The 20,731-nt window shown below is 44.4% G+C and overlaps 1 protein-coding gene across 1 annotated transcript in view; it reads left to right on the forward strand.

Moving 5' to 3' along the window:
• Positions 1-758: 758 nt before the first annotated feature.
• The window catches only part of LOC125486002 (unconventional myosin-XVIIIb-like), a 280,703-nt gene continuing 260,730 nt past the window's right edge, over positions 759-20,731 (forward strand). Inside the window, exons 1-5 of the mRNA XM_048611748.1 lie at positions 759-812; positions 4,969-5,115; positions 9,219-9,755; positions 10,479-10,545; positions 15,411-15,523. Coding sequence (XP_048467705.1) covers positions 759-812; positions 4,969-5,115; positions 9,219-9,755; positions 10,479-10,545; positions 15,411-15,523 — 918 coding nt within the window. The remainder of the gene's footprint in view (positions 813-4,968; positions 5,116-9,218; positions 9,756-10,478; positions 10,546-15,410; positions 15,524-20,731) is intronic.

Consider the following 20,731-nt stretch of genomic DNA (forward strand, 5'->3'; position numbering starts at 1 on the left):
GGGAATTTGAGGGCAGAAGTGAGGGAAATAGAGGAGATGTGGTTAAGGGCATTGTTAGTTGCAGAGGAGGGGAAACTATGGTCCCTAAAATAGGAGGATATCTGGGATATCCTGGTGTAAACCGCCTCATCCTGGGAGCGGGTGCAGTGGAGGTGGAGGAATTGAGAGTATGGGATAGAATTTTGGCAGGAGGATGGGTGAGAGGAGGTGTAGTCGAGATAGTGATGGGAGTCAATGGGTTCAAAATGGATGTCGGTGGTGAGTTGGTTACCGGAGATGGAGACAGAGATGTCCAGGAAAGGGAGGGAGGTGTCAGAAATGGCCCAGATGAATTTGAGGGCAGGGTGGAAAGTGTTGGCGAAATTGATGAACTGTTCGAGTTCCTCGTGGGAACATGAGGCAGCACCGATGCAGTTATCAATATAGCGGAGAAAGGGGTAGGGGATGGTGCTGGTGTAATTGTGGAAGAGGGACTGTTCCACAAATCCTACAAAGAGGCAGGCATAACCCATGGTCATCCCTTCGGTTGTAGGAAGTGGGAGGAATCAAAGGAAAAATTGTTGAGGGTGAGGACCAATTCTGCCAAGAGAATGAGTGTGTTGGTGGAGGGGGACTAGTTAGGCCTACGGGGAGAGGAAGAAGCAGAGGGCTTTTAGGCAATCCTTGTGGGGGATGCATGTCTACAGGGACTGAATGTCCATGGTGAAGATGAGGTGTTGGGGGCCAGGGAATTGAAAGTTTTGGAAAAGGTGGAGACCATGGGTTATGTAGGTGGGGAGTTCCAGGACCGAAGGGGAAAGAACAGAGTTGAGGTAGGAGGAGATGAGCTCAGTGGGACAGGAGCAGTCAAAGACAATGGGTCAACTGGGGCAGTTGGGTTTATGGATTTTGGGTAGGAGATAGAAATGGATGGTGTGGGATTGGGGAACTAGGTTGAAGGCTGTAGACGGGAGATCTCTCAAAGTGATGAGGTTGTTGATGGTCTGGGTGATGATGGCTTGTGATCAGAGGTGGGGTCAGGATTGAGGAGAAAGTAGGAGGAGGTGTTGGAGAGTTGGCATCTGGCCTCAGTGATGTAGAGGTCAGTTCGCCATGCTACCACCGGACCCTCCTGCAAAAATGCTATCCCTGTCTGACTTGCTGTGCTTTTCCAACTTCACATCTATTGACCCAGGGTACAAGACTATTTGAGTGGTGAACAGAATTAAAACAACTGCAACAATATTGATCTCTGCTTTGTTACCATCAAACTGTGAGCCCAAAGCTTTATAAATTCTAATTCGATAATTCATAGTACCGTAACATGTGCATGTATGAATTAAAAGAATGAAATTAGCACTTTCAAAAAGTAACAATTCAGTGGGGAAAGGGGAGGTTTATCTAAACTGCCCGTTTAACCAAAATCCCAAGTGAACCCTTGTCATTTGCATTTTCAGGCAGTCAGGGTCATCATGTGAAAGGCTGCTTTGAGCTTGGATGAGAAGTAGTGGCGAGCACGGTTTAGAAAAAGTGGCAATGATAGCTATCTCTGATAAAGTGCTAACCGCCGACAAGGATCTGACTGGGGAGCAAGTTCTTGCGTGACGTCCCCTTTTAATTAAATTCTGTACGGCTGGTTTCAGTTTGGGAATAATGCAGTGCTGTTGCTAAGATGCCAGTACAATGTAGATGGTTGTTGTGTGCTATTTTGGGATACATCTGAAACTGCATGCTGCTGGTAGGTACAGATCTGATACTATGGGCAATGAAGTTGAAATTTAATCAACACAAGAAGCATGTTGGCCAATGCAATTTCTTACACCACCCCTTCCCCATATAATGTATTGATGTGTTTCTGTGCCTGGTGATATTGTCCACACGGGCGGTCAATTATCTGACCTTCTCACTTAGTCCAACAAGCAATTTAAACAAGCAATATCCTACAGCGTAGGTAAAGCTGAGTCTGTGTTAAAGACTGTTTGTCTGCTTCAGGAGCAGACCTCTCCTTGTCTACGAAAATTTCAGCTCATGTTGTACTATCCCTCATGCCACTACTCCAGTCTTCTGTCCACTTGTATTGTCAGTTGTCAAACCATCAATTCATCTTGTTGTCAAGGAGAAATAAACCATGATATTAAGATGCTGAATTAGAGTAATCAGAGAGCAGAAAGGGAGAAGGCTGTGCCTACTAGGAGGAGCTGACTGTCAATTTTTGATATCAAAAGATTTGATATAAAAAGATTTTAAGCTGTAGAAACTGAAAGGGTGAGGTGGGAAAGTGGAGGTGAATTCAGGCATGATGGTTAGATAACACCAAACTTGTTATTCGAAACTTGAAGGAGGAATGGATGCCTGAGCACGATAAAGAGGTTCACAGTTTGGAATTCCTGGGAGAAATCCAGGTTGTGTAGGAGCTTGTGTGATGATTCTTGACTTTTGCACAAAGAAGATGGCAGGAGGAGGATGTGAGAGGAGGAGGTGGGAGTTGACGTGACTATTGACAAGTAGCATCCAGTGGTGGGTGATATTCCCCATCCTCCAACTTTTACCCAGAACAACCTGAGCTGTTAACATGCCTGAGCAGGAGGCCATCCATGTCCAGATGTATTTACGTGCCTAGGTTGAGTTATGATCACCCACAGATGTGCCAAGCATGTGCATGGTTGTTTCAGTGTTCCCCAGTAAGCATAGAATTATAGAATAACGCAGAGCAGAAAGTGACCATTCAGTCCATCAATGTAATAACTGACATATTAAAGTCTGACCTGACTGTTAAATTCAGCTTTGAGCATTATTCGCTGCACTGGTAGTTAGTTCCCCTGAGAATGTCATGCACTTCCCATGTGCAATAGAATATCTAATTCCCATCTCCATGTCTTGTTGGATGAGACACCTGTAAATGGATGGAAGTTGTTTTTATGAGATAGATTGGGAATAGGAACAAGAGCTCTATGACATAGTGCTGGTGAGAGATGTGCTCAAAATGGGCTTTTCTTGCTGCGCAGAGATAATGTACAATGAAGAGATGACTATTTGGTTTGTACCACACCTGGATCATGCTTATATGATGTGAGGTCCCAAAGGATTTATACTTAAAATAATTAAACAAATCTCCTGATCATGTTAAATTGGAATATTCCTAATTTGCCTGAACTCCTATAGAGAGAGAAAACTGCCTAGCAATGCCTGATAATTTTCCTCTCTGAAAATTTGAGGACAATGAATAAGGAGAGGAGAGACAGGCTTTGACAGTGATGTACTCCTTGGTGAATTACTCATTGGCACATACTATCTAAGGCTGTCAGACAAAAATAGTGACTGTGTGGGAAAAGGATTTTTTACAAACTGTGGGTCCCTACCTTAGGACTGATCCATTCCTTCAAGGGAGAATGGTCATGGGGAACAGCTCTGACACTGAGAGGCATTTACATTTGTAAATTTCCATCTGCCTAATGTTTCCTTTCTTGCTCACTCAGTTAAAAATGGCCCTAATGGTGTCATCCACATCAATAAATTGCTTTGTTACAGTACACGAATAACATTTAAAGTGGGCATAAAATCTCTTGGATCTCCTTCAGGCTGTACATTGACTAGATCGTTCTATTTAGATATTCTCTGCCTCTTTTGAAGGCAGAGACCTTTTGGCTGGTTTAGTTTCCATTCATGCATATTAACATTGTCCACATGTGAATCTCCAGTTTCGAAAGATCATGAATGAGTTCAAATGAACGAATGAATAAATGAAAAAGTACAGCACAGAAACAGGCCCTTCGGACCTCCAAGCCTGTGCCGACTACCATGCCCTAATTAATCGTAAAAACAAACCTGCCATTTTTCAATCCATATCCCTCGATTCCCTCCCTATTCATGTACCCATCTAGGTGCCTCTTAACTGTCTTCAATGTGCCCGCTTCCACCACCTCTTCTGGTAGTGCATTCCAGGCTGCTACTACTCTCTGCGTGAAAAACTTCCCTCGCACATCTCCCTTAAATTTTCCCCCTCTGACCTTGAACCTGTGCCCCCTTGTATTTGAAATTTCAATCCTGACTATCCACCCCATCTATGCCTCTCATAATTTTGTAGACCTCTATCAGGTCTCCTCTCAGCCGCAGTCTTTCCAGTGAAAACAGTCCTAGTCTTTTTAACCTTTCATTACAGTCAATGCCTTGGAGACCAGGCAACATCCTGGTGAACCTTCTCTGTACTTTCTCCAAAGCTTCCACATCCTTCTGGTAGTGTGGTGACCATAACTGCACACAATACTCCAAATGCAGCCTAACAAGTGTTTTATATACCTTCTATATAAAACAATATGGTTTTATATAACTTTTACATAGTTCAAGAGTGGACTAGTCTGTGAAGTTCTTCTGTGTGAATGGCCTCCCTGCCAAATGTTTACATGTGAGTGATAGATATGTAATAGCACATGAGCAGGGGGCCTGCCAATTGGAAAAGTGGGGGATTGTTGCCTTGTGGGTAGAGTGTGGGAATGGGGGAGAAAGAGGGGTGGCACAGTGGCTCAGTGGTTAGCACTGCTGCCTCACAGCGCCAGGGACCTGGGTTCGATTCCACCCTCCGGCGACTGTACATTCATCCTGTGTCTGCGTGGGTTTTCTCTGTATGCTCCAGTTTCCTCCCACAGTTCAATGATGTGCAGGTTAGGTGCTAAATTGCCTGTAGTGTCCAGGGATGGTGCAGGCTAGGTGAGATAGCCATGAGAAATGCAGGGTTATAGGGTAGGGGATTGGGTCTGGGCAGGATGCTCTTTAGAGGGTCGGTGCAGACTTGATGGGCCAAATGGCCTGCTTCCACGCTGTAGGATTCAATGACATGATTCTGTGAAAGGACATCAGGTTTCTAGTTTGTCTATAATTTGGTCTTCATTGCCAGACCTGAACATTGCAGAGAAATGCAATGGGTTAATGTGCAGGATGTGCATGGAACTCAACCTTTCTAAAATGGCTCTCGGTCGATTTGTATAAAAATAGATCAAGGAAGAAGAGCAGCCCCGCCCCCCTTCATCACCCATCTCCCCTGTAGCTACTGCAGGCTTCATTAAGCAGCTGGTCCAAGAAACCGAGAAGGAGGCAAAAGTAGCACGGGAACATGAGAAGGAACGACGGCATGAGCTCCAGGTGAGAGGCAGGGCTGGGAGGCAGGGACAGCTAAGTATGGGAGGGCTCAAGTGAAGGGAAAATCTCAATGTTGAAAAGTGCTCTGGATGGATTTAGAATCAGGGCTCACAGCACAAACAGAGACTCCCTCAGCCCAGTTCTTCCTCATTCATTCACGGAATGTGGGTATCACCGGCTAGGCCCAGCATTTATTGCCCAGAGTGCAACCACATTGCTGTGGGTCTGGAGTCACATGTAGTCCAGACCAAGTAAGGATGGCAGTTTCCTTCCCTAAAGGACATTAGTGAATCAGATGGGTTTTTCCCAACAATCAATAATGGTTTCATGGTCATCATTAGACTCTATCGGATTTATTAGACATTAGATGCTCATTAGACTCCAGATTTTTATTGAATTCAAATTTCTACCATCTACCATGACGGGATTTGAACCCAGGTCCCCTGAACATTACTTAGTCTCTGGATTAACAGTCCAGCAATAATATGACTAGGCCGTTGCCGTCCCATTGTGCCCGTACTGACTCTCTGTACAATTTATTCAATTAGTCCCACACTCCTGCTTCCCCATGGACATTCTCTTTTAACTATTTATCCAATTCCTTCCGATAGTTACCATTGAATCTTTTTCAACTATCTTATCATGCAATGTATTCCAGATCATCACAACTCCCTTCACCTTGCGTTAGAGTCATAGAGTTCCATGGGACGGAAACAGACCCTTCAGTCCAACTTGTCCATGTCAACCAGATATCCTAAATTAATCTTGTTCCATTTGCCAGCATTTGGCCCATATCCCTTTAAACTCTTCCTAGTCATACACCCATCCAGATGCCTTTTAAATGTTGTAATTGTACCAGCCTCCACCATGTCCTCTGGCAGCTCATTCCATACATGCACCACCCTCTGTGTGAAAATGTTGTCCCTTAAGTCCCTTTAAAATGTTTTCTCTCTCACTGCAAACTTGTGCCCTTGAGTTTTGGTCTCCCCTACCCTGGGGAAAAGCCCTTGGCTATTCACCCTATCCATGCTCCTTGTGACATTATAGACTTCTATAAGGTCACCCCTCAGCCTCTGATGCTGCAGAGAAAATAATCCCAGCCTATTCAGCCTCTCCCTATAGCTCAAATCCACCCTTGGCAAAATCCTGGTAAATCTTTTCTGCACCCTTTCAAGTTTCGCAACATCTTCCCTATAGCAGGGAGACCAGAACTGCACACGGTATTCCAAAAGTAGCCTCACTGATGTCCTGTACAGTCACAACACAACATCACAAGGCCTATACTCAGTGCACTGACCAATACGGCAAGTGTACCAACCGCTTTCTTCACCACATTGTTTACCTGCAAGGAACTATGAACCTGCACCCCAAGATCTCTTTGTTTGGCAACAGGACCTTACCATTAAGTGCATAAGTCCTGCCCTGATTTGCCTTTCCAAAATGCAGCACCTCACATTTATCTAAATTAAACTCTTTCTGCCACTCCTTTGTCCATTTGCCCATCTGATCAAGATCTAGATGTACTCTGAGGTAATCTTCTTCACTCTCCATTACACCACCAATTTTGGTGTCATCTGCAAATTTACTAACCATACCTCCTATTTTCACATCCAAATCATTCATATAAATGATAAAAAGCAGTGGACCCAGCACCGACCCTTGCAGCAACTGCTAGTCACAGGCCTCCAGTCTGAAGAGCAACCCTCCACCACCAGCCTCTGTCTCCTACCTTCGAGTCACTTTTGTATCCAAATGGCTACCTCCCCCTGTATTCCATGTGATTTAACCTTGCTAATCAGTCTACCATGCAGTGCCTTGTCCAGCATCTTGCTGAAGTCCTTACAAACAATGTTCACTGCTCGGCTTTCATCAATCTTCTTCATTTCTTCAAAAAATTCAATCAAGTGATATCAGTTGATGTTAAAAAAGAAAGGCAACCTGCTCAGACTCATTTGTCAAGTAAATGGAACTGCAGCTGGGATTTTTTGGCCCAGTGGTAGAGGCCCTCCCACTCACTAGTGGCTGTTTATGAGCAGGATTATAATCTTAATCAGTTGCAATGCCTCAGTTTCAGGACCAATGAGATGTTGGGTGGTAAGACTTTGCTGCCCTTTCTTAAAAATAATTCTTGTCCATAGCATTATTTGTGCTTTTTTAAATTTTCTGTCAATGACAAGTAAAATTGGAACGAATATTTCAAGTTGACTTGAATTAGTGACCTTTTGATTCCAACATAGGCTGGCAGGAGTATTGCAAACTTGATAGGATTCTCCTAGAGTCTCCAAAAACCGAACACTAATCACCAGAATAATGCATGCTACCAGGAAGAAAAGTCATTAATAATGAAAGGGCATTAAAAAAACATTTTTAAAATTTTCTTTGAACATTTTAATTCCTTAGTTATGCCTTTATACAGGATTTTGACCCTCCAAGCATCCAGTAGGATCATGACTGATCATTCCAAATTCCTTCCTCCCCTGATAACTCTTCACCCCCTTGTTTATCGAAAATACATCTACCTCCACCTGAAAGAAAAATTCAAAGACTCTGTTTCCCCCTCCCTTTGAGGGGAACAGAAAAATGGTGAAATTATTGGAAATGAAGGGGGATTAGTGCAGGAAAGGGCTGTTGAACCAATAGTCAGGATTAACCAATTGGTTAACAAAGATTCTATTTGCTTTCCAATTGGTCAATAAATGCTGGAACTCATCAATGAAATGCTCAGGGATACATCCAACCTGAGTTGGCACCTCTAGTCGGCAGCCATTAATTCTGGTGGTACTCATTGTTTCTCATTGGGAAAGCTCACAAAAACCACACCCTGATACTATGAACATAAGAATTGACCATAATTAACCATGAAAGATGAGGAACATTCTTGCTACACTGCCAGGAACTTGGTTTAGATTTGGGTGCTACACCTGAGCGTTTCTGACCATTGTATAATCTGTCTCTGTCTCTGTTATTGTCTCTGAAACTATCTCCATCTCTAGAACGTGCAGACATCTTTGTGTCCCTCCACCTTTGGCCATTTTTCCATTCACCAATCCATTCTAATTGATTATGCCTTCAGCCACCTAGATCCTAATGCCTAGATTCTCCTTCTTAAAGCTTTCCATTTGGTTACCCCTTCTCTTCCTCTAAGGCATATAGTAAAACCTATCCTTTGACAACTTCTTTAGTTACTTGACCTAATATCTCTTTATTTGGCTGAGTTTGATAATGACCCCATGAAATGCCTTTTATCACATTTAATAAGCCATATAAATGTTATTATCTTGACGCATACAGTATGTTATCATGTACTATAGTTGCAAGATACAACTGACTCATTTGTATATGCTGTGTTGCCAGCTATTACCGGCTTGTGATTTGGGTAGCTTGCTGTCATCATTCTCTTCTCTAAACTGCTCTAAAGTTTGTCATAGTTTACAGTGGGAGAGGGAAGCCACCAGACTCTAATAATAAAAGGTTCTTACTTGAAACATGAGCATGCAAACAAGAAACAAGACAAGGCCCTTTGTGCCTGCTCTATCACTCAATAACATCATTGCTGATCTGTTTTTACGCTCAATTCTACATTCCTGATAATCTTTCATCCCCTTGGTAATCAAGAATCTTGTAGTTTATCGCTTGATTGCAATTAGGTCCAAATTACATTAGTAATCTAGATATTGTGACTGAGATTATGGGAGACCTGTAGATGAAGGCATTCACCCTACAAGATTCTGCAGAGGTTCTGCCTGTTTCCACCCCAAGTCTTTATGGCATTATCAAATTGGTCTCCAATATTAACCCTTTCAAAACCATTAATTTACACTGCAACATCTAGCACCTATCTTGATTCCATATCACATTTCAGTTAAAGGTGCCACAGCTGATTAAAATTGTGCTAAAATGGGCCAGAATAATGTATTGTTATTATACATATGTCTTTTTATTATTTGGCACAATTTTTGATTGGATTGTTGCATGTTTAATGCCTTCTGATTTTTCCAGAATTGTTAACTGCATATGACGCTCTGTGCATGCCAATGATAAAGATATTTTCATCCCATCCTTTCCGTCTTTATTAATCTGAACTCTTCCCCTGTCTCCCAATGCAGCGACCGGCTAAGTTGGATGACAGTGTGGTTCAATATTTTTTACATTTAACTCAGAATGAGAGCCAGCCAGTAGATGAGGCAATGGATAGTGGAGCCCAGCTATTAGTGAATGGTCACCATGGCAATGGGCCTGAGGGTCAGTCTGCGCCACCCCCCGAGAAAAAGGCCGAATGCAAACGACCAAAACTGTTTCAGAAACCCAAAGGAACCCAAGTGAGGGGACTATCAGCAGGTAAATGCACCACCGAACTGGAAAAGCCAGGCAGTCCTCAGCAAAATAATGGCTCATTCCCAAACAGTCAAGGCCCGGTTGTTATGGAAACCAATGCCAGCACGCAGCAGCCCAGCAGAAATGAGGAGCTATTATCAATGGAAAATGGGACATCTCAACTGGACACAGGGAAACTTTCACAAGAGCCCAGTTCTCAAGAAACTGAGAGCCCAGAGGTGGAGAATGTAACGGAACGCACAAGAGAAAGTCTCATCGATCACGAAACAAATCGAGGGACTGAGGAAAGTCGAGTGGATTTAAAGAAGGTAATTTCTGTCAATTACCGAATTCAGGATTTTAAAAGTTCTCTAATTGCAGTAATCAGAATGTGGAGCTTTACTCTCAGAATGTACTGAATTGTTTTCAGACCTTGCTGATGGAGAGGCAGGTGATCTGATTGCAGTTTTCCCAAGAGGAAATTCAATATTCTCTCAAGTTCATTTTTAAATTTGACTTTCCTTTTACATATAGTAAGCCACGTACTTTAAGCTAGCTTTCATGGTCAAAGGATTTCAGGCTAATTTACAAACTTTTAAATTTGCTTCTGGTATCTGCAGCAGCTTTTTTATTAAAGCTGCAAAGCTTTCCTCCTTTCCTTTATTTGGTATTTGGCGGAAATATAAGGGCTATAACATATAATGAGTTCAAAATGTCTCTTTTTGTAGAAACCTTCTCTATTGAACATGGTCCATAAATATTTTCTGATCAATCTGAAGTGGGACTTGAACCCCAGGCTCCCTGGCTCAGATGTAGAGGCACTACCACTGTTCCACACGAGCCCAGTCTGTATTTGAACATTTTAATTGGCCTGTCGAGATATATTATGATGCACTTCAGAAGAAGGTGGGGCTTGAACCTAGGCCCTGTGGCTCAGTGGTAGGGACACTATTACTGTGCTACAAAATCACTTGACCATGGTCTATATTTTACTGCAGTGAATGCACATCAGCTGAACCTGTATTTTTCTTTTGTGTTTTCCTTGCTGTTAGGTGAGCGAAGATGTTTGGTATGAGACTGACCAGGTCTGGTATGTCAACAAAGAAGGATTCACTTTAGGTAATTACTTTAAATTCTTGATAGCCTATTAATTCATAGACACCCTTCCCAAATCAAAATCAATGCCTGAGAAACAGGATGAGATGACTTTGTTTCCCATTCATGTATTGTTGAAATATTAGTGATCGGCTGGTCCCTTTGATGGAATAAGACCAAATGTCATGCCCTTCTGTTGACCTTGAATCCTTCACACCTTTAAAGGGGATGTTAACCATTTCCATCCTAAAGATCCCATGGCATGACTCAGAAGGTCAGTTCTCCCAGTGTCCTGACCAGCAGAATCAAAGACAGATTAATCTTTCATTTTTACTGTGGGATTGCATGTGTACAATAACCATCATATTCGCCTATACATCAAAGCAATTGCATTTCCCAGAAGTTTTATATAAATTACAAATGATTTATTTCCAATAGATGCTGATATCTGGGCAATATGTTCAGCTGGTAAAATTCCGAGTCCAGAACGTTGTACAGTTTTCTGTGACTGAAAGGGACGGGGGAAAATATTGAAGTGTCTTACTAAAAAGAAAACGTTGCAGTTTTCTCACAAGAGCCTCCATCAGATAGGGAAACACATCTCTCAATCCCAATTATATTTGTCTAATCCCATCCAGGACCCAATACAAAACTATACAAATGTGGAGATGCAGGGGAAAAAAAAACCCTATTTGGACTTCATACAATTGAAGTTTCTCTTCAAGAAGGATTTCAAGAGGATTTGATTAACTATTATTCATGCTTTATACACATTCACTGATGTCTGTGTCTGCTCACTCATTCACTTAATGCAAACTTTTACTTGAATGGTCTTTAGTTCTGGGCCAAGGGGCCAAGGGGTGGCAGATGGAGTTTAATTTAGATAAATGCGAGGTGCTGCATTTTGGTAAGGCAAATCAGGGCAGGACTTATACACTTAGTGGTAGGGTTCTGGGCAGTGTTGCCAGATAAAGAGACCTTGGAGTACAGGTTCATAGTGGAGTCGCAGACAGACATGTAGGGAAGAAGGTGTTTGGTAGGCTTGCCTTTATTGGTTAGTACACTGAGAATAGAAGGTAGACAAATAGGAGGCTGGAAGAAAACAGCAAGCCAGAAAGCATCTGGAGGAAAGGAGAAGTCAACATTTTGGGTATGACACTATCTGTTGACTGTTTCAGTATACCCAAAATGTTGACTGCTCCTTTCCTCCAGATGCTGCCTGGCTTGCTATCTTCTTCCAGCCTCCTGTGTGTCTACTTTGGATTTCAGCATGTGCAATTTTTTTGTCTCTAACCATTGAGTATAGAAGTTGGAATGTCATGCTTTGTTCAATTCTGGTCTCCATGTCAAAGGAAAGATGTTGTTAAACTTGAGAGGATGCGGAAAAGATTTACAGGGATGTTGCCAGGGTTGGAGGGTTTGAGCTATAGGGAGAGGCTGAATAGGCTGGAGCTATTTTCCCTGGAATGTTGGAGGTGAGGGATGACCTTATAGAAGTTCATAGAATCATGAGGGGCATGGATAGGGTGAATAGCCAAGGCCTTTTCCCCAAAGTAGAGGAGTCCAAAACTAGAGGGGCATAGGTTTATGGAGTGAGAGGAAATATTTAAAAGGGAACTAAGGGGCAACTTTCTCAGGAAGAGTGTGATGCGTGTATGGAATGAGCTGCCAGAGGAAGTGCTAGAGGTTGGTACATTTACAACATGTAAAAAACATCTGGATGGGTACATGAATAGGAAAGATTTAGAGGGATATGGGCCAAATGCTGGCAAATGGGATTAGATTAATTTAGGATATCTGTTTGGTATGGATGAGTTGGACCAAAGGGTCTGCTTCTATGCTGTATATCTCCATGACACCATCTGTTGATTATAACTGCAACTTAGGAAGCATGGTTTGGACCTCTTATTGATTAAAATGTTGGCACTGTCACAAGCACACTTTTGTTAAGAAAACATGTCTCACTGAATCATGCATAGAAAAGTCTGAAAATCTCCTCCTCCCAACTGAAAAACTCTCCAGCTCCTTCCTCATCTCCAAACTCGCACCAACATCTAATATTAAAAACCTTAGACCATTCAGAGGCTACAGAGTAGAACTCTGTGGATACGCGTAAAGTCATAGAGATCTACCGCACAGAGAAAGGCACTTCAGCCCATTGAATCTGTACCAGTCAAAATTCATCAGCTAACTATTCTATTTCTATTTTCCAGCACTTGACCCATAACCTTGTATAGCCTTCACATCACATGTATGCATTGAAATACTTCTTAAATGTTAGAATAGAATAGAATAATCATTTATTGCCTCTTGTATTCTTTACAAAAAAACCTATAGTGAAAAGTGTTTAAGTTATCATACCACAGCACTTATATTTGCAAACAAAACGCATAGATAAGAAAACAATTAAAAAATAGGATTAAGCCAAAGTCCATCTTATTGACTTATGGACTACCTTACTAAATGTTGTGAGGGTTTCTGATGGAAATGCTTTCCCTCATGCCTCCTATAAACCTCCCGCCCCTCACCTTAAATCAATGCCCCTGGTATTGATTGTTTTCCTCTTGATGGAACATTCTTCCTGTCTGCCCTAACTATGCCCTTCATTATCTCATATACCTCAATCATGCCCTGTCTCAGTCTCCTTTGCTTTAAGGACATAGACCCAGTCTTTCCAATCTCTCTTCATAATTGAAACTCCCCAGCCCTGGCCAATGTCCCTCTGCACCCTTTCCAGTGCCGTCACAGCCTGATGCAAATCATGAACAGTTTCCTTTCCCTTACCAAATGCAAACTGAGAGAACAGTCAGTGTATGTGCCAGTCCTGTCTCTGATAGAATAATATTCTCTGATTAATACCGGAACTGAATTTAGCTAATCCTTTTCCTTTGGGTCCGTGAGGGATCAGCTGGCAGGACTTTTACCTCTGAGGCAGTCAGTCAGAAACTTGAGCATATAGGCTGTTGGCCCAGGGCAGGACGGAGGGAGTGCTGCACTGGTGAAGGTATTGACCCGGGGTGAGATGTTAAACTGAACAGGGGCTGGAAGAGGGTAGTGCCTGAGGTGCTCATTATTGGGGCTCCCATGGGAGTAGCCTATACTCTTGCGGGAGGAGGGGGTTGGGGAGGAGTTGGGAGATGGGACCATTGGCCATCTAGAGCTCATCAAACAGACAAGGGGGGGTTAAGGGCAAATTCAACCCCTAAAAGAAGGAAAAATTCAATCACAAGGATGTGGGGAGCTGCCTGTCCAATTAGAGTCTGCTTTCTCCCTGTGCTTGCTGCTGAGAGCTTGAGTATTGAAACTATTTGTAGCAACCACAGACTAGAACCATCCTCTGATTGGAGATGCAGTAAAAACGTACATGGTGGTAGTCAGGGGTCACTAGGCTAGAGAATCGCGAGTTGGCAGGGCCAGGGCCAGTGAGATGCAATTTGCTTAGTTGATTGGAGATATAGAGAGAGACAGAAGAGAAGGTGCAGGGATTGGGACAGAAGAAAGAGTGGAGGCTGCAGGGATGTGTGACAGACAGGAGAGTGGGAGAGAGATTACAGGAGGGGAAGAGAAGGGAAAGGAAGGCTGCAATGTGGGGAGAGAAGGAAGCTTTAGCGGTGGAGATGTGGTGGAGAGAGGAGGCAGCAAGCCACAGGGAAGAGTGAGAGGGTGCCTGCAGGAGCAGGAAGGCTGCAAGGGGTGGGACAGTGGAAGGGAAGCTGTAAGGTGTGAGTAAGAGGATAGAAAGACTGCAAAAGAAAGTGAACAACTTTAAATCTCTCAACAAAGGAATACTCAGCTGACTAGAAGCAAAGCAAACAGGAACTTAGGTAATGTATTCCTTGCAAATGATTGTGGAATAAGGTGTCATATTCTCAAGAGGTGCAATGTGAGGTGGGGAAGACTGGCATATCTAATTATAATGAACACCGAGCCAATTGTTAAATTTAAATCTGAGATTGACATCTGAAATGGATCATTAGGCTAAACTTTCCAAGTTTGTGCATATCTGATAGAAGTGCATCAGCTGTGACCTTACCAAGCTGAGGAAGGCGTGTTTAGAGTGATGACTGCTTGTGTGTAGAACTGTGTTGGTTATTTTGGAGAAGAAACTTTTGTTGCTAACTTACGCCTGTTGTCTTGTGCCAGTCTAAACACTGTGGGGTCAAAGTGATTAATGCTTTCAATATATGTTGTGGCTTTACTTTAATGGAGCTTTGATGTTAATTGAGGATATTGATGTGCTTTTCCAATTCTGTTTCTGTCATCTGTCTGATGTCAACATAATTATAGTAGGTGTTGGCACTATGTGACATCATCACTCAGTAACTAAGTTAGTTTGAATGAAAAAGGAGCCCATGAAAACTAAAACGTACCCCCAAAAAGTCAAAAAGTAGCCATCAAGAACATTTCAACTCAGCCCTCAGAAAAAATCAGATTTTGACGCTGTTCCAAAAGTTTGAAGGGTGCGAAAGGAAAGAACCAAGGCTGATGATTTCTCTCCCTGGCCCTGAAATTGTAGCCCCCCTTCTGTCTTGCTTGAATGTAAAATGAAATCCAGGCTCTTTTTGATGAACTGTAGAGGCGTTCGTCCAACTTTTGGCTAATATTTATCTCACAACTTAGCCACAGACTCATAGAGTCAAACAGCACGGAAGCAGACCCTTCATCAACCCCATGTGTGCTTGAGCACATTGTCTGGTCTGAGATTGTGAAGGTTGCTATAAAATTGCCAGCATTTGACTTTTTAACATTGGAATTGTGCTCAGTGACTATGTACTAGACTCTTCCCCTCTCAACTCCTACACCGTTGCACCATTAGGACTGTTGGCTTCAGTGAAGATTTTCCAACTGTTGGATAGTTTCACAAAGAAATCTATTCCCCCTCTCATCAGCCACAGTGCTCAAACCAGATGTTGGAACACCTGAGCTTCCTGATGGCCAGGCCCGAATCCGCATTGAGAGTGACAATAAGATCATAGACACAGATGAAGAGTTCATTCACAAAGTGAGTATTTGTCAACCTGGGCATTTCTTTTTGTTTCATTTTGTCTTTTCAGACAAACATTATTGTTCAATCTGCTTACTCACAAATGAACTTTGACGTGGAGGATCTTGTAGTCCAGTGGGTAGTGTCCATGTCTCTGACTCAGTAGCTCCAGGTTCGAGCTCCGCTCCAGAACTTGAGGACCATGGAAAAGCAGTCATAGCATGGTCAGAGATAGTAGGAACTGCAGATGCTGGAAAATCTGAGATAACAAGGTGTAGAGCTGGATGAACACAGCAGGCCAAGCAGCATCAGAGGAGCAGGAAGGCTGACGTTTCAGGCCTAGACCCTTATTCAGAAATGGGGGAGGGGAAGGGGATTCTGAAATAAATAGGGAGAGAGGGGGAGGTGGATAGAAGATAGATAAAAGGGAAGATAGGTGGAGAGGAGACAGACAGGTCAAAGAGGTGGGGATGGAGCCAGTGAAGGTGAGTGTAGTTGGGGAGTTAGGGAGGAGATAGGTCAGTCCAGGGAGGACGGACAGGTCAAGGGGGAGGTATGAGGTTAGTAGGTAGGAGATAGGGGTGGGGCTTGAGGTGGGAGGAGGGGATAGGTGGGAGGAAGGACAGGTTAGGGAGGCGGGGACATGCCGGGCTGGTTTTGGGATGCGGTAGGGGGAGGGGAGATTTTGAAGCTTGTGAAGTCCACATTGATACCATTGGGCTGCAGGGTTCCCAAGCCGAATATGAGGTGATGTTCCTGCTACCTTGGGGTGGCATCGTTGTGGCACTGCAGGAAGCCCAGGATGGACATGTCGTCTGAGGAATGGGAGGGGGAGTTGAAATGGTTCGCGACTGGGAGGTGAAGTTGTTTATTGCGAACTGAGCGTAGGTGTTCTGCAAAAACGGTCCCCAAGCCTCGGCTTGGTTTCCCCGATGTAGAGGTGGCCACAACGGCAACAGCGGATACAGTATACAACATTAGCAGATGTGCAGGTGAACATCTGCTTGATGTGGAAGGTCTTCTTGGGGCCTGGGGTGGGGGTGAGGCGGGAGGTGTGGGGGCAGGTGTAGCACTTCCTGCGGTTGCAGGGAAAAGTGCCGGGTGTGGTGGGGCTGGAGGGGAGTGTGGAGCGGACAAGAGAGTCACGGAGAGAGTGGTCCCTCCGGAAAGCAGATAAGAGTGGGGAGGGAAAAGTGTCTTTGGTGGTGGGGTCGGATCACAGATGGCGGAAGTGTCGGAGGATGATGCGTTGGATCACGGTCAATCAGGCCGAGTATCAGTTTGTAAATTGCTCCTGTACATGCTCATGGCAGGAGGTAAGAGCAGGAGAGATTCCCGGCCAGCTTCATCATGGAAAGAACATTGGAGCCTGTTACCCCCACTATCTAGACTGCATCATGTATGTTGTCTCAGAGAACCTTGGTTGCTCTGTATAACAGTGACAAATCACTGGCATCACCCTCTTAGTGAGGTCCAGCTTGTATGTTTGCTTTCACTCTGGTATATCAGCTGAATATTGATGCTGCGTGTGCCACCATGTACCTAGCAAGTGCCGAGGTTATTGAGCCTGGAGGCCTTCACACGTCGGCCTTCCACTGGCGTCCCGACATTTTTGGTTATTTCCCTGGGTTTAGTGAGTAACAATCAAAGAGCTGGGTATTGAGGTGACACCTCTCGCTCACTCCCGTCCTGCCCTGGTTGGGAGTTTCAGGGTGACTGTGGTCCCCTGACTCAGATCAACAAATTCAGAGACCCGGGAACTAGTCCCAGAAACAGCCTGGAGTCTTAGCTCCACTCAGAAAATCTGGTGGGGGCAGAAGGGGAGGACTCCTGAGAGATTTTGACAGCTTCTACCTGTGATAAGTGATACTCTAAGTAACCATTTAAATGGTTAGAAAGAGTCACATCCAAATTATCTTGTGTATGTCACTGTACATCTACTTAAGGTCTTGGTTTTGCGATAACATAGAACATAGAACCTAGAACAGTACAACACAGTACAGGCCCTTCGGCCCACAATGTTGTGCCAAACTTTTACCCTAATCCTAAAGTCTATCTAACCTCCACCCCTACCTTATACTATCATCCATATGCCTATCTAATAGCCGCTTAAATGCCCCTAATGAGGCCGACTCCACTACCCTCTCTGGCAATGCATTCCACGTCCCGACCACTGTCTGAGTAAAGAACCTACCTCTGACGTCTCCCCTATATCTATCTCTACTCACTTTAAAACTATGCCCCCTCGTAATAGCTACCTCCACCCTGGGAAAAAGTCTCTGGCTGTCTACTCTATCTATACCTCTGACCATTTTGTACACCTCTATCAAGTCACCTCTCATCCTTCGTCGTTCTAAAGAGAAAAGCCCTAGCTCTCTCAACGTTTCCTCGTAAGACCTTCCCTCCATTCCAGGCAACATCCTGGTAAATCTCCTCTGCACCCTTTCCAACGCTTCCACATCTTTCCTGTAATGAGGCGACCAGAACTGGACACAACACTCCAGATGTGGCCGAACCAGGCTTTTGTATAGCTGGAGCAAAACTTCATGGCTTTTGAACTCAATCCCTCTATTAATGAAAACTAACGCACCATACGCCGCCTTAACAACTCTATCCACCTGGGTGGCAGCTTTCAGGGAACTGTGGACACGAACCCCAAGATCCCTCTGCTCCTCCACACTGCCAAGAATTTTTCCGTTAACCCTATATTCTGCTTTCAAGTTTTCCTTCCAAAATGAATCACCTCACACTTTTCAGGGTTAAACTCCATCTGCCACTTCTCAGCCCAGCTCTGCATCCTATCAATGTCCCTTTGTAACCTAGAACAGCCCTCCGCACTGTCCACAACGCGACCCACCTTCGTATCGTCCGTGAACTTACTAATCCACCCTCCCAATCCTACATCCAAATCATTTACAAAAATCACAAATAGAAGAGGACCCAGAACAGATCCTTGTGGTACACCACTCATAACTGAGCACCATGTTGAATATTTTCTGTCCACTACCACTCTTTGTCTTCTAAGGCTCAGCCAATACGCTCGCTGTATATTGGGTATATGTCACTGCACATGCGTAAAATTGTAGACAGAATTTGAGCCAGCAGCTGCCTTTGTCAGCTCCATATTTTGATGCTCCCTCGTTTCTCAGGCCCATTGTCCTTTCTCCTGCTCCTGAGAGGCTCCACAAAGGGCATTTCCTGGCCGTCTGACAGTAAGGAAGCAGAATGTCTTGGCGAGGGATTGGGAAATGGCCATGAGGTCTTTGATCTCAGTATCAGCGCCTTTATTTCATGCTGCACCTCAGAATGAAAGAGGCACAGGAAATGATACCAACCACACCCTCTGGCCTCAGCACCATCTCGCCCATCAAGCTCTCCATCAGTTCACCCAACAACCTCCCCCTTCCCCCAACTCCCAGCACAATCTCTGGATCTCCCTCCTGTTACACACGGCCATCCCCTGTGAGAAAAAAGGCAGATTAGGTGATTTCTTTTGGGTGCTGCTCCTGCCCTGGGAGAATAGCTGGAGACTCTGTGAAGATAGCAAGAGGGGAGTGTGTGGCTTATCGCACTGGAAAGTGTTGGGTTGGTGGTACATGAGTATTAGGCCTGGCCTCTGTGTGTTAGTGAAGGCCGCAGAGTGAGTGATGGGGCTGGGCTATCCCATGCAGTATGAGAGGTCAGTGTTACGGTGCAATGGGAAGAGGTGAAGATGTAGTCACTAGGCCTAAGCATATATTCAATATTATTTGGCGCTGCCGCCTAGTCCTCAAGCCTAGACTGTGACCACTGACCTCTCTGTCTGTCTGTCTCTCAGTCATCGAGTCCCTACAGTGTGGAAAGAGACCATTTGGCCTATCAAGTCTGCACCAAGCCCCTGAAGAACATCCGATCCATACCCTACACCCACATTTAGCAGGGCCAATCCACCTAAACTGCACATCTTTGTACTGTAGGAGGAAACCCACACAGACACAGGGAGAATGTGCTAACTCCACACAGTCGCCCAAAGCTGGAATCGAATCCATGTCCCTGGAGCTGTGAGGCAGTGGTGCTAACTACTCCGCCAACTTGCCACTGTAACCCTCTCTCCTTGAGTCTACTTCTGTGGCTAGTATCTCCAGCATGACATCATTGCATTTTGGATCCCATGCCCAATGCTAATCGCTCTTCAATTTTCATCCTGAATTCTGATTTCACAACTTTCAGTCTTCCATTGCAGCTTCTCTTTCAGAGGGGCAGGCAGTCTTTAATTGCTGGAGTCTTGCTGTGCTGTGTGAAGCGCAAGCCTCGCAAGTCCCAAAGCACTCAGGTGTGTGTGCGGTCAGACTGCAGCTTGAGTCATTTCATGCTCGTTCACATGAGGAGGCAGCATCACCTTCTGTCCTGTTCGATTTACTTTTTTTTTCTATTTAAGACCATAAGACCATCAGACATAGGAGCAGAAATTAGGCCTTTCGGCCCATTTAGTCTGCTCTGCCATTCAATCATGGCTGATCAGTTCCTCAACCCCATTCTCCCGCTTTCTCCCTGTAACCCTTGATCCCCTTGATAATCAAGAACCTATCTATCTCAGTCTTAAATGTACTCAATGACCTGGCCCCCACAGCCTTCTGTGGCAGTGAATTCCATAGATTCACCACACTCTGGCTGAAGAAGTTTCTCCTTATCTCCGTTCTCAAAGGTCTTCTCTTTACTCTAACGCTGTGCCCTCAGGTCCTAGTCTCTCCCTCCAATGGAAGCATCTTCCTGACATCCACTTTGTCCAGGCCATTCAGTATTCTGAAAGTTTCAATTAGATCCCCCATCATCCTTCTAAACTCCAATGAGTATAGTCCCAGAGTCCTCAAACATTCCTCATCTGCTAAGCTTTCCATTCCTGGGACCATTCTTGTGAACCTCCTCTGAACCCGCACCTGGGCCAGTACATCCTTCCTGAGATATGGGGCCCAGAACTGCACGCAATACTCCAAATGTGGCCTGACCAGGGCCTTATAAAGCTTCAGTAGTACATCCCTGCTTTTATATTCAAGTCCTTTCAAAATAATGCCAACATTCCATCTGCCTTCTTGACTACTGACTCAACCTGCAAGTTTACCTTGAGAGAATCCTGGACTAGAACTCCCAAGTCTATTTGTTTTTGTGGGACATGAGTGTCGCTGTCTGGGCCAGCATTTATTGCCCGTCCCTAGTTGCTCCTTGAGAAGGTGGTGGTGAGCTGCCTTC

Source organism: Rhincodon typus, chromosome 24 (genome assembly GCF_021869965.1).
Source record: "Rhincodon typus isolate 14 chromosome 24, sRhiTyp1.1, whole genome shotgun sequence".
Taxonomy (NCBI): domain Eukaryota; kingdom Metazoa; phylum Chordata; class Chondrichthyes; order Orectolobiformes; family Rhincodontidae; genus Rhincodon; species Rhincodon typus.